Genomic DNA, 15,257 nt, shown 5'->3' with positions numbered 1-15,257 from the left:
AAAAAGTTCCTCTTCTCCATTCATGCTTGGGTGTTAGGGCACTGATAAAATGTGTTGTATATTGTTATTACGTAGGAACACCCGAAAAGCATCAGATGCAAACTGCGGCCCATTATTGGAGACTAGTTCTATAGGTAATCCATATACTGCAAACATATTTCATAGTCTCTCAATTGTCTGGTTTGTTCTTGTTCTTATGTGTGACACTACTGGCCATTTAGAGTGCATATTGAAAACAGTAAGCAAGTTTTCTCCCACAAAAGGACCAGCGAAATCTATATGAATCCAGTGCCGTGGTCATGATGACCATTTCCATGGATTCGCTTTGGCTTGAGGTGCTTTGGGTTGCATCTGCTGACAAGTGCAACATCTCACTGTTCAATATCCATTGATGGCTACTAGTCATGCATAAGTGCCAAAGCTTTCATTCGAACCATTCCTGGCTGATTATTGTGGAGCTCTGATAACATGGCAGCCTGCCATTTTGTACGAATGATTGTCCTGGTCCCCCATAATAAGCAACCTTCTTCAATTGATATTTCATTACATTGTGTATAATAAGATTTCAGTTCACGAGAAATAGCTTCGGCCACCCATTTAATGTGAAATATAGGACCTTTTCAGTGCTGCTTTGCTGTAATTAGTAAGAAATGAAGTTAATCTTGATTAATAGCTGTAGCTTCTGCCGTCCATTTATTATCTCGTCTATCTGTTCAGTTTCAGATAGAGGTAAACAAGATAGGGCTGTTTTGTGTTGCTGGTTTGTTTCAAATCATAATCATATGCAGTGAGCAGCACGGCCCACCTTTGAATTCTTGTTGCAGCTAGCACTGGCATCCCTTTTTTAGGGCCTAGAATCAAACTCCGTGGTTTGTTGACTGTTAACAAGGTAAACTTCCTACCATATAAGTATTGGTGAAATTGTTCGACATCAAATATTATGGCAAGCCCTTTTCCAGTTGTGCATAATTACATTCACAAGATGTCAAAGACGGGGAGGCATAAGCCACCGGTTGTTTCTCCTTTTCCATCACCTGTGACAACACTGCACCTAAGCCCATTGCAAAGCATCCACCACAAAGGTCACTTCCTTTTCTGGGTTATAGTAGACAAGAACATTATCGTTTGATGTCAGCAGATCTTTCAAACGATTGATCGCATTACTTGTCCCTTCATTCCAGCACCATTTCTGCTCTTTTCTTAACAATTGGTTCAGCGGGCTGTACAGCCTTGACATATTTGGAATGTGCTTCTGATAATGATTAACCAAACCCAGGAATGATTGCATTTCGCCTTTATTCAATGGGTAGGGTGCTCTGTGGGTGACCTTGGGACCAACGGTGTCCATTTGGACTCCTTCACATTTAATTGTAAATCCTAAATGTGCTACGGAAGGTACCATGAAGACACAATTGTCCTGGCACAGATGAAAGTTTGCTTGTTGCATTCGGGTTAGGACCTTTTCCAGGTTTGATAGATGCTCTGAATTGTCTTGACCTGTAATTATGATGCCATCGAGGTAGCATCCAACATTTATGCCATGCAACAATTTGTCCATGACCGCTTGAAATAATGCCAGGGCTGCTGATATTCCAATTGTAATGGATTTATGTTAATCTTTAATTTAATGTTAAACTATATTTCTCATTTATAAAAATGTCTTAGTAAAGTAAATTATAGAGTTAAAATATTGCATCTGTATTAGTTAATTGTGGGCTAGTACAGGATCACATACATCACAGCACATTTATAGAGAACCATTGTTTTCAGAGAAGAGAGTTCATTCTCGGAGTTGATATGTCTGAGAAGGACAGAGCTAATGGATTTCAGGTGGGTCTTAATTATTCAAGAGCTACTGAAGGAAGTCATCTGTTTTTAATCAAATCCACTTAAGCCTCTTGAACAGAGATAAGGTCAGATGTTGTTATGGATATGGAATGATTTTGAAAAAGGAACAGAGTTTTGGTAGAAATTAAACTGATGGTCATGTGGTTTACAAGAATTGGGACTCACTTTGGTGATGATATAGTGGTCACATGATTTGTATTACCGAATTCAGACATTTTGAGTTCAGTTTTGGAAGAGTTCAGCTTGGAGTTTACAGAAGTCAAAATCCTGTGACATTCAGGGGGTGTTAAACCTTGTGAAAGACAGGGTTGAGTTACCGTAACCAGAATTGGTGCTGATGTTGTGTGTTACTCATGAGGAAAGGGAACACAGAATCATTGGCTTTTGAAATAAGGAAGACCATTTTGCTGTCTCTTTGGAATTCAATTTGCTGATACACCTGTGATGTCCAATTTTGTGATTTTTTTTCACCCCCCCCCCCCCCCTCCCATTCAGGGCCTGAAGTAATTCCTGTACTTTAGGCATAGGATGTTCAGCCTAGTTAACCGTGATTTTGTAGTCACCACAAATTCAGATTTCTCTGTTGGCTTTTTGGAGTGGCATGATGGGAGCTGCCCAATCATTGTATTGAATTCTTCCCAGGATTCCTTCATTTTCTAACCTGTTAAGTTCTGATTTAGTTTTTTTATTGCAAACAATATTATCCTGGGCTTAGAACTTGGGTTCAACACTGGATTTCAAGTGTAACTTCACCTGGACTCTTTGGATTTTCCCCAGGCCTTTTCTGAAAATCGTCTGATACCTCTTAAGCACTTGGTTCAGTTTGCCTTGGTCTTGCTCTCCATACGTACATTCATTATGGATCTGATTTCCATCCAATCTGGGTAGAAGTGCGACAACCTGTTTCTTTCAAATAACTCCGACCCCTTGGAGTAAATGATGTTTAAGAATAATCTTTTCAGTTTCTGTACTTTTATATTCAACATTTACTTTGCATTTCCCAAACACCTTGACTTTCTCCCCTGTGATTGTTTTCAACACCATGTCGGACTGTTTCATGGTAAGATGAGGTAACAGTTGTGTTTTTAACTTTATTGGCATCAACGACACTGCTGCTCTCATGTCCAACTCCAGTTGAAGAGGTTCATTGTTGATTTTCACATGGATGTAGATTTCTGATTTCTTATCTATTAATCCATGAATATACATTACTTCCAGTGCCTTGTCTTCCTCCGAGTCATTATGTTCACTGCTAAGGCTTTCATCCTTCTCCTCCATAATTTTTATTTTGAAGGGTTGCTTTTCATATCTGGATTTTGCTTTTTCCCCTTGTTGACACTTTCTTTCTTGGACATTTGGCTTTGATGCATCCCTCCCTGTCACATAAATGACATCTACCTTTTCTGAAATAACAATTAGCTGAGCTGTAGTTGCTTTTTCTGGAGTGGAAGCATTCTCATCTGTTAAATTTTCCCACTACCTGTGGTTCATCTTGTATAATTTCCATGTTTTTATTGGCCATCTCAAAACCCAAGGCTGTGTCATATGAAGACTTAATGGCTACATCTTTTGTACTTAGCAAACGTTTGACGCTGTGGTCAGCTAAATCCATGAATAATCTGTCTCTTAATGCTTCATTTCAGAATGCACCAAACTCAGAGTTTACATAATTCAGCCAATTATCGCTTACGGATTTGCCTGTTTACTGAATAAAATTTGTGTCTTTCTGCGATAACCAGTTTCTTAGGACATAGATGTTCTCTTAATACAGTGCACAACTCTGCATAAGTTTTTATACTTAGTCCTTAGGTGCTCTCCGAGATTTCATCCGTTTATGTCTTGTTTCCTACTTGGCTCAGAAGCAGTGCTCAAAACTGGTTTATCAGTAATATTATGGGCAAGAGAGTTTTAATCAAATCTTTCAACATAGTCATACTGGTCCTTGTCTGAGTCCTTGAATTTTTCAAAATTGGTTTCTGCCATTTTGAGTAATTTTTCCCGCATCTTTTCCTTTGTTCTCTGTGATTGAGCTTGTAGGGCTCATTGCTGTGGTAGCCTTGTGTTTCGTTTTTAAATCTTCTCTCAATGCTTAGAGTGTAGAAATTTGTTATCCTCACTGCCAATCTGTTGTGTATTCTAAGTTTAGAAATACACTAGCACATGAAGATGTGGTGCTTCATTTATCTTTTATTGCTAATCTGAAATGGTTTCCCTCAGCACACATATGTGATGACATCGTACGCATGTAGGCATATATTCACAACATATTGATCTCACTGTAGATGTGTTTCTTCCCCGATGGTTAAAATTGAACTTGATAGACCACGAAGATTCCCAACTCAAATAGAGAGTTGTACAGTTAAATGATCTCTACCTGGATAACCATGTGAAAAGTGAAATTGCCTTCAATGGTCCGAGATGAGGGTGAACAAGTAGCACTGTCTGCAGTATCTTTTTATTGCTGTATTTGTTTATTTGCAAATGTATTTATGTCTCATCTTCAAATGTTTTGAACCTCCAGGAATAGAAATCTATGTCTGTGTTTCCATGCCCCTCCCCCCCTTTCTCTGTACATCAAACATCCTTTCAAATGACTGACAAAAGGAGACAGACACATAGAGAAATCTGTTTAATCCAAAAGGAACTTGAGGCATTATATGCTTCTTGAGTATTCCCTGTTGTCAATTCCAATATTTTGATTTGCATTTTAGGACTGGTCATGATGACAATGAATAATTAATTTTTTAATTGAACTTAGGGGTCTTTCAGTATTGTAAAGGGTCTTCTGCACTACAAATTAAGAATGGAAATGAGAAGAGGTAGATAAATTTAATGATGGCAGCAGAATTTTACCTTGCATTAGGAACATTGTGTAATAACTTCATTTTGTTCATGCAGAGAGCTGATTAAATACTATAGCTTTAGAATTCAGCATCTTTATTGTTTTCTGCACCCATTCATGTCAAACATCTATTTGCTAGATTAGATTGGACTCTACCATGAAATTACTCCCATCTTTAAAAAAAAAAGAACAATCTTAAACTTTAAAAATTCCAATCTCTGATTGTGCTTCAAGGCCATTAAAATTACTTTCTTGTCTTATCTTCTTTATCTGAAAGGAGAAGCAATGCAGAAATGCAGCAGAAGCTGGAGACTGTATAAAATCAACCTTTAGCACCAGAACATGCAGAAGAAATTGATAGCAGCCAGTTATCTCCAGCAATACCACACTTGATAACAAAATGGTTGAAACCTAGAACCGGAACTGAACACAATTCTCTATTAAATCCCACTTGCGTCAAATCCAGTGTCATAAATCCATTTTCCTGCATTCATGTTCAGCTTTTTCTCTCATTCCTTGAACAATGGTTGGAAGTAATTTTCACTTTCCCTGCCTGGGCGGTAAATTGGCACACAGGACCCAACGAACTTTCAGTAACATCGATGCTTGGACTGCCATGGAAACTTCTTTCTTTGAATTGACGTGGATACAAACAAACCTTGTACCAGCATGAAAGCTGGAATAGGAGATAATTTGAATGATCAGCCATGATCACACTGAAGAGTTGAACAGGCTAGAAAAGTTGGATGATTGATGTCTGCTCTTATTCTCCATGTTTCTAAGTAAAATAGCATGGCAATAAAATATGTTTCTAACATACTCTTTGGTTGCTCATGCAAAATAAGACTTATCCTTGCATGCAGTTTGCTAAAAATAAGAAACGAAAGGCTTTTAGGCAAAAACTAAACCCACTTCAAAAGAAAACAGAAGGTGTAGAATATTTTGATTCTTCATCTGAACAATGTCTTTGTTTCAGTAAACATAACTAATAGACCCCCAACTCTTCACATCTTCTGTTTTTCACTGTGACTAAAGTCATGAATGATTTGTTCATAACCTCAATCCTCCATTCCCAACTATCCTGTTATCCTTTCATCCTCTTGATTATCAAGAGCCTATCTTGAAATGATTGAAAGATTCTGCTTCCTACCACCATTTGGAGCAACAGTTCTCCATTAGGTTCACACCTCATAAATAAATTTGGCTTTATCTATGTTTTAAGTAAGCAACTATTCATTTTTTATGCAGTAGTCCTCATTCTTCATTCCCCAAGGTAAAACATCCTCTGCATACCTGCCATATAAATGCATGTCAGGATTCTGTGCGATTCAAGTAAATAGCCTTTCAATCTTAACTCCAAAGGATAAAGCTTCGATAGTCCAATATTTCCTCATAAGACAACCCACCCATTTATTCTTCTCCAAACTGCTTCCAAAATATTTGCAATTTCCCTTCAATAAGGAGACCAATACTGTGCACAGTATTCTGGATGTTGTCTCAATGGTCTACATTACTATAGGGTAACTCCCTATTTTTTAAAAATTCAATAAGCAATGACATTGTTATATTTCTGTATTACTTGTAACTGCTCACTTGGGTCTTTGCGAAGTGCATTGGTACATCCAGGTCTCTCTGAATCTCTCACCATGTGGATAACATAAGCCCCTTTCACACTTGCCAGTAATCCCAGGAATCGAAAGCCAATTGGGCTTTAAAGTGGAAAGTGTGAAAGCAAAATCAGCTCAATACCGGCGTCAGATGACATTATTTCATGCTGGGAATTGCTGGCCTCGACCTCTAGTATATCCCTGGCATCTGCAGACGCCGGAGTTGAGATCAAGCAAGTGTGAAACTGGCAATTGCATTGCAGGCACTTCCTATTAAAGGTAGAATAGACCAAATGCCAGGGATAAAGTCTTGCAAGTGTGAAAGCATTCACTGTCCAAGTTAGGAGTGGTCTAGTGTGAAAGACCAAATTCCCTATTCCTATCCCGGAATACTGAACAGCTGATTTACTGGGATGCAAGTGTGAAAGGTGCTTATACTTAAAAAAAAATTCCTGCCAAAATGTATATTGTTGCTTTTTTCAACATCTGACTTCATCTGCCAGATCATTGCCCACTTGATAGAAATACAGTATTTGCCTTACATCTACCTCTATATTTCTATATCCATGAATATGTCTGCACATCAGATGTGGACAATATAAAAGGTATATTAGTAACTTTCTTACATCCTCCAGTTTATTTTCCTGCTTTCTTTGTTTCATTAACAAATTTAGCAATCATCCTAATGGATGCCTTAATCCAAATGATTGGATTTGAGACACATAGGAAAATCCTGAAGACTCAGTAATGATCCCTGTGGCATACAAATCTCTGCATCTCACCAACCAAAAAAAGGATCAATTAATGCAAATACACTGCTTCTTGTTTCCAAATATATCTCTAATCTACACTAAACATTACTTCCTTCTCCAAGAACCGCCCATGGATTCAGAATTGGCTTGCCTGCAGAAAGCAGAGGGAAGTAGAAGACTAAATGTATACAAAAGTCAGTGTCAAACACAATTCTGCAGGCATCCATTCCAGGATCCCTGCTATTTGCCCTGTTCATAAATGACCTGGACGAAATAGTAGAAGGATGAGTCAGTAAGTTTGTGGATGATGTGAAGGGTGGAGATGTTGTGGATGGTGTAGGAGGTTGTCGTCGGTTACAACAGGATATACTAAAGTCTGCAGATGCTGTGATTGTAGTCAAAACACAAATGCTGGAGGAACTCAGCCAGTCTTGCAGCGTCCACAGGAGCATCCATAGCAGTGTCCTCCTACGGATGCTGTGAGACTGGCTGAATTCCTCCAGGATTTCTATGTTTTGACGACAACAGTAGATAGACAGGATGTAGAATTGGGCGGAGAAATGGCAGATGGAGTTCAACCAGGATAAGTGTGAAGTGATGTATTTTTGGAAGCTTGAACTTGAATGTATTTGATTACAAATGTAAATCTATGGAGCACAGGGGCAAATAAAGGAAAAAAATGTGTTTCTGTCCCAAACATTATAGAGGGCACTGTATGTGGATTTGGACTCTCTGTTTTTCCACACTGTTAAGAATCCTGTCATTAACATCTTTTTGTCCAAAAAATTAAGGAGAGTGAAGAAGGATGAGAGTTATTATGTGTTACTATTTAAAAGTACTGCAGCAACTCTGCAAGCTTTTTCAAAAGCACTCTAAAATCTGCCAGCAGGCAGAACAAGGGTAGAACTGGATTTGCTTCCCAACACCTACATGTCCTCTTCAAATACTTATATCTTTACTGTTCCATCACTGTTGCTGGACCACAATCCTGGCACACCTTACCAGATATAACTGTGGAAGTATCTTCATTACATGTGTTTGAATAGCTGAAAAAGGTAGATCAATCCCGATGGGCAACACACCTATCTTTTTCAGAACCCTCCACGATTTATTAAAGAATTAGAGCGAATTATGAGACTTTATAGAACATCCATAGCATAAGAAAGGAAAAAGCCCTTGGATGAAGTATTACTTACTTCACCAAATAGATTTTTAAAGAATGGAGGCATTTAATTTTTCGCACTGGTTCTGTTCTGCTCAGTCAATCACTGTTTCTCCTTTCACTTGTTTCATTAGAATATCTTTATTTCTTCAAAGATGGACCTAATTTATAAGAATATTCAAACTGATTTTTACTTTACTGCATTACCACAGTATACTTGAATTCAGTAGTTCGTATTCTTGAATTTATCAGTTAACAGAATATCAATGAATTGTATTGACATCAGACTGAACAAAATTAGTGTTTATAAAATAAAACTAATTCGCTGATTTGAAATGTCTAAAATTTACAACTCTAATGACCTAATGGGAGAAGCAGGATATATTTTTCTTCTACAGAATTTGATCTGAAAATGAAGTTTATTTGAAACAATGTATTTTCCAAATTGAGCACCTTAAAGCAAATTTTGAAGAGTAACAACATTTTCAAGTATGTAACTTAAGTTCCAGTTAAGTGACACAAATCAGTTACTAAATGTCTGTTACTAAAATATCCTGGTAGCTGTATTAGTTTTCACTTTGAGGAGCTCACTGACTCTGGATCTACATTCAATTTTCTGTGCAGTATTGAGTGAGTAGATTTTTTGAACAAAGGGCATAGGCCAGTGGTTTTCAAACTTTTTCTTTCCACTCGCATACGAATTTATATAATCCCCATGCTAAGGTGCTCTGCGATTAGTGAGTGATTACTTTGGTATACGAGAGGAAAGATGAAGTTTGAAAACCACTGTTTTAATCGTACCTAATTGACTTATGTGCACAGTTTCATAACTCCAAAGGAAACGGGCCAATGACAATTTTTCTCAAGCATAATATTTCATTAACATTTGGGTCTAGAACAGTGGTTCTCAACCTTCCCTTCCCACTCACCCTTACTAATCACACATTTATGGCATAGGGATTACTTAAAGTGGTAGGTGAGTGGAAAGAAAAAAGTTTGAAAACTACTGGCAAAGGTAACCAAACTCCAAGGCTTTTGGTGGCATTCTGTCATATCCTAACTTGTATCCTTAACACTTGTGACTTGCCCTATTGTACCAGCAAGCTATGCTTTTGAAATGATTATTGGAAAATTCAGACTGTTCTTAACAATAACAAAACATTATTCTATAAAAATGTACATTGACATAATTTTAATATTTTATTTTTATTTTATGCATTTGCATGTTCATAAATATCAGGATTTCTGTTTCTTTAAATGGGCAGACAGGATAATGCAATTATAAGAAAGAAATCAGCAGTTTGAATTTATCAGTTAACGGAATGTCAATGAACTGTGGTTTATTGTATTGACATCAGACTGAACAAAAATAGTTTTTATAAAACAAAACTAATTCGCTAATTTGAAATATCTAAAATTTACAACTCTAATTATCTAATGGGAGAAGAAAGATTTTTTTATTTTACAGAATTTGATTTTAGAATTCTAAATAGAGTTAAGCATTAATTGGATCTTTGTTGTTTGTAGTTTTCAGTGTGATCCAGTATATTGCACTACCAGGGATTCATTTAAAGAAAATAAAACACATTACACTGCAGTTGCATCAAATTGCTTCTGTTGCTATGGAACCTAATACAGCAACAAAACTCTTGCATTAACAAGATGCCTCTGTGATGTGACCACTTTTACCCATTTCCAGAAATATGATGCCCCTGAACATCACACTTATGATTTGGGGAAACCATTGAATTATTAAATGATTCAATTCCAAAGTTTGTGTTTTTTTTAAATTGTCGTAGTGTACAGAATAGTGTTCTTTTTAAATTCTCAATAGCAGCAGAATTTTACAAATAAAGCTTCTGTTTCTGCTGACTTTTACTGATGTAAAATTGATGGAAATTGACCTCCAAATGATCAAAGGTTAAATGATCTAGTTTACAGCTGATATTCCATTCATTTGTGTTGTAATTGGTGGGGAAAATCTTGATTTTAAAATAAAGTTAATGCCAAGGAAACTAGATCCAGTTAAAATGTCCTCATTTCAGTGCTGTTGAGCCAACAGGATGAAATTCCCAACGAGAATTTTTGTAGCATGCATCATCAATGTACCATCTGAGCCACAGGGCAAATATTTATGGACCCTCAAGACTGCTGTGATATGCTGTAGAAAAGCCATAATTTGTGTCTTTGCTACTTTTTATTGGATTTGGCTACAACATTCTGGGGCACCCTGCCCTCTGTAAATTTAATGCTATCTAAAGTCTGTTGTTCATGCCCTAAATTTCATCATGTTTTCATCCGCCCAACACTACTGTATTTGTTGGCTCCTGCTGAACAAGTGTGATCATGGCCTCACTCCTCTCTTTTTTTGTAATCTTTCCAGCCCTATGGGTTTTCTCAGACATCCAATTCTGGCCTGCAGTGTATCACAGATTAGTCACTCTACAGTTGATTTGGGTCACCTTCAACTTACTAAGGCTTTAACTAGAATCCTTCCCCCACATTATTGTTATTCTTTTGTACAAACTTTTAATTCTACCGTGATATACCTTGTGCAGTTAATAAATGAATTTGGCCCCATTTCTCCCTAGTTCAGATCATGCTGCCCAGAATCTGACTCAGTGCCCCAAGAAATCTGAATCTCTTTTTCTTGCCTGATTAAATACCCATCAGCACTTGTGACAGGAGTAATTTGGACATAAGTGTCTTGAAGATTTTGTACTGTTGTCTCTATGCTACCTTCTGTACCTAGGCAGTAATTTCCTGCATCATTTATTCTACTAGGACCTTGACTTTTGGTGTTGCTTTTTGCACCCTTCAAATATTGAGAACACTGAAGAAATAAAAGAAAAGCTGGCTTTGCCAGCTGTGCCCCAACCTATGAATGAAAAAATGTAAATAAACTGCTAATCTGTTATGATATGATCACTTATCTGTTATTATCTACAAGGACTTGATTAATACATTTACTATGTATGCTTGAATTCAATTTCACAAATTAAGAGGGATAAAGTTTAAAATTATTCTGATCTTGTTTACAGTTCCTAGTGATCCTAGGAAGTGGTCAATATCAGAGTGGGCTGAGTCAGAGTGTTAAGGCTTTAGCTCCACAGGCTTCGGCAAGAACAGGTAAGAGGCGAGGGATAGTAGGAGGTGAAGTAAGAAAGGACCAGCCTTTTCAAGGAACAAAATTTTCAGCAGGAGGGCACAGGTAAGGGCAGGTTTTATATATCATATTTTGTTCCTCAAGTCATAAACAGTGGAAATGGCAGCCAAGGCAGGGACATGTTCCTCTTGCAGAATGTGGGTCATCAGGGAAGCCTTCTGTGCCCCTGACATATTCATCTGAGAAGTGCATCCAGCTGCAGCTCCTGACAAGCCAAGTTAAGGAATTGGATGAACTCCGGATTATTCTGGAGGTGAAGGTGGTGATAGATGGGAGTTACAGGGACATTTTCACACCTGGCAGGCAGGTAGATGAGTGACAGTCAGGAGAAAGGGAACAGGCAGGCAGTGCAGGGCATCCCTGAGGCCATCCCCCTTAATAATAATGAGATTTCAGGGGGTTAGGTGCTAGGTTGAAGGACAGGACCTCCAGGGTTATGATCTCAGGATTGATACCCATGCCACATTCCAGAGATCTTGGAAATATGAGTATAATACAGCTTAACACGTGGCTAAAGACATTGTGCAAGAGGGAGAGTTTCAGTTTTCTGAATCATTGGGCTCTCTTACAGGGAAGGTGGGACCTGTTCCAACAGGACGGTGGGCATCTGAACTAGAGTGGGACTAATATCCTTGCAGGAAGGTTTGCTAGTGCTGCTTCAGTGGGTTAAAACTAGATTTGCAGGGGGAGGGGAACCAGAGCTCCAGAGCAGATAGAGAAATGATGATGTGAAATTTGTATGCACATTTAAAAGTCAATAGGTTGTATCTTGTGGAAATGTTCTTGGTGCATCTATTCAAATACAAGGAGTATTGTAGGAAAGGCAGACGAGCTTAGAGCCTGGATTGGCATGTGGAATTACGACATTGTGGCATTATGACATTGTAGCCTTGAGAGAATCTTGATTGCAGGAGGGGCAGGATTGGCACCTTAATGTTCTTGGCTTTCGTTGCTTTAGAGACGATAGAATGGGGGGGGGGGTATGAAAGGGGGAGGAATGGCATTACTCGTCAGAGAAAATATAACTGCAGGACAGACCAGAGGGCTCATCTACTGAGGCTATATGGTTGGAGCTGAGTAACGGGAAAGGTGTAACCACACTCATGGGATTGTAATATATATCTCCCAGTAGTCTATGAGAATTGGAGGAGCAAATCTATAGAGAGACAGTAGACAGCTGGAAAAAAAAACATGAAGTTATGATGGTAGGGGATTTTAATTTTCCACATATTGACTGGGACTCCCATACTGTAAAAGGGCTGGATGGCTTGGAGTTTGTCAAATGTGTTAAGGAAAGTTTTCTAAATCAATATATAGAGGTACCAACTAGAGACAGTGTAATATTGGATCTATTAGGAAAAGAGACAGGATAGGCGACAGAGGTATGTATAGGGGAACATTTTGGGTCCAGTGATCATTATGCCATTAGGTTCAAGTTAATTATGGAGAAGGATAGGTCTGGGCCTCAGATTGAGATTCTAAATTGGAGAAAAGCTAATTTTGAGGAAACAAGAAAGGGCAGAGAATGCATGGATTGAGATAAGTTGTTTTCAGGGAAGGGTGTGTGAGGCAAGTGGAGGACCTTCAAAGGTGACATTTTGAGAGTAAAGAATTTGTATGTTCCTGTCAAGAATAAAGGCAAAGTTAACAGGCATGGGGAGCATTGGTTTTTGAGGGATATTGGGGATCCGCTTCAGAGGAAGAAAGAGGTTTATAGCAAGTATAGGCAACATGGAGAAAATGAGGTACTTGAGGAGTATAAAAAATATAAGAAAATCTCAATAAATAAATCCGGAAGGGTAAAAGAAGATGTGAGGTTGCTTTGCCAGACAATGTAAAGGAAATTCCTAAGGGTTTCTACAGGTATATTAAGAGCAAAAGGATAGTAAGACACAAAATTGGTCCCCTTGAAGATCTGAGTGGTCAACTTTGTATGGAGCAAAAAGAAATGGAATAGATCTTATTTTTTTATTTTCATCAGTATTCACTCAGTAAATAGGCACAGGGCTGTAGGAAGGAAGGAAAACAAGCAGTGAGCTCATTGAACCTATATAGATTAAAGAGGAGGAAGTACTGACATCAAATAAGGGTGGATAAATCATCGGGGCCTGACAAGATATTCCCTTAGACCTTGAGGGAAGTTAGAGTAGAAATGACTGGGGCTCTGCCAGAAATATTTAAAATATCCTAAGCCAGGATGTGGTGCCAGAGGATTGGAGGATAGCTCACGTTCCATTGTTTAAAAAAATACTCGATGAGAAATGAGACCCCAGTGAAGAACGAACTCACGACCCCTGGTTTACAGGACCAGTGCTCTAACCACTGAGCTATTGGAGCCAGATATAAAAATGAGACCTTAAATTCAACAAAAAAAAACACTTGATATAGATTCTTTGTATGAGACAACTCGAAATAGCAAAAAAAAACCCCAATCTGGATATCTTGGCCATTTCTATTACTTCTAACTTAAAAATCGCCTCAGACTTTCATTGTTTTGCTGGAGGATCCATAATAACTACCTTCCAGCAATGAACAACAGCTCAGTCAACGTGATTTTTATTTTGGGGGGGGGTCGACTATTGTACCCGATATATGATTAAACCATGAAAATGGGGACCCAACTTATCTGAAGGTCGACTTGTACGCCAAAATATATGGTAGTCTTCAGTTAAAAGCAAGCAAGGATGTTGCCTGGCTTACAGCATCTAGATTACGGAGAAAGATAAGGGAGACAGGGACTTGATTCATTGCAATGTAGATGGCTGAGAGGGGATTTGATAGAGGTATTTAAAATTATGAAGGGAATAGATAGAGTAGACGTAAATAGACTCCCCTGAGGGCAGGGGAGGTTGGAACAAGAGGGCATATGTTAAAGGTAAAGGGGCAAAACTTTAGGTGAAATATTAAAGGATGCTTTTTCACTCAGAGAGTGGTGGCAGAATGGAATGGTCTTCCAAAAGAGATAGTTGCGGCAGGGTCCCTTCTGTCATTTAAGAGAAGGTTGGTTGCGTACATGGATGTGAGGAGTTGGAGGATTATGGGTGGAGAGCAGGAGGGGGAAGCTAGTGGAGTTGTTCAAGTGAACCGGCGTGGACTTGAAGGGCCGACATGGCCTGTTTCCACGCCGTAAACAGTTATATAGTTAGTTATATGATTCGAGGTAAGAATTTTTTTGGAGAAAATATTAGGGGTTAAACTCCCACGGGACCTGATGTTATTTTTCTTCGGTAATATTAAAGTGGTTTGATATAAATTAAGGTTAACTATGTATCAAATTGAATTTTTATGACTGGTTTTAGCTGTTTCTAGGAAGTGCATAGCCATTACAGATTTTGGGATGGAGAGGTGGCATGCTGAATTGTGTTCTTGCATTGCAGTTAAGAAAATAATATAATTTATGTAATAAGTATCAATTGTTTTTTTAAAATATGGAGCCCATACTTACAACATGTTGGTTTGAAAATATGAAGGACTCTCTGAAAGCCCATCTTATTGGTAACCCCCTCCCCCGGAGTGTATTTTAGGGAGTGTGTATATATATATATATATATATATACACACACAAACACACACACACACACACACACACACACACACACACACACACACACACACACAGATATAGATAGACAGACAGACACCACATTTGTGATTAATTTTTTTCTTTAGTTTTATTGAATATGTAAACATGGATGTGGTTTTAAAATTCTTAATTTTCTTTTAAAAAGGCTCCAAAAGTAACCCTGGAAATTATAGTCCAATCAGTAGTAGGTAAATTATTGGAAGGTGTTCTAAAAGATCAGATATACAATTATTTGGATAGCCAGAAACTAATTAGGGACAGTCAACATCTCTTTGTGCATGGTAGGTCATGTTTAAC

The 15,257-nt window shown here is 38.1% G+C and overlaps 1 protein-coding gene across 5 annotated transcripts in view; it reads left to right on the top strand.

The window, feature by feature from the left end:
- chn2 (chimerin 2) overlaps nucleotides 1–15,257 on the top strand; it is a 335,049-nt gene that overhangs the window by 151,002 nt on the left and 168,790 nt on the right. The window contains exon 3 of one of the 5 annotated variants that reach the window (XM_069914079.1): nucleotides 11,253–11,340. The exons of the other annotated variants lie outside the window; for them this stretch is intronic. Within the exon in view, the coding sequence (XP_069770180.1) occupies nucleotides 11,253–11,340 (88 nt within the window). The remainder of the gene's footprint in view (nucleotides 1–11,252; nucleotides 11,341–15,257) is intronic. 5 annotated transcript variants of the gene reach the window in all.

This window comes from Narcine bancroftii, chromosome 1 (assembly GCF_036971445.1).
Source record: "Narcine bancroftii isolate sNarBan1 chromosome 1, sNarBan1.hap1, whole genome shotgun sequence".
In the NCBI taxonomy this organism is placed as follows: Eukaryota; Metazoa; Chordata; class Chondrichthyes; order Torpediniformes; family Narcinidae; genus Narcine; species Narcine bancroftii.
The sequence above is the reverse complement of the archived record's forward strand: the minus strand, read 5'-3'. Positions and strand labels throughout refer to the sequence as shown.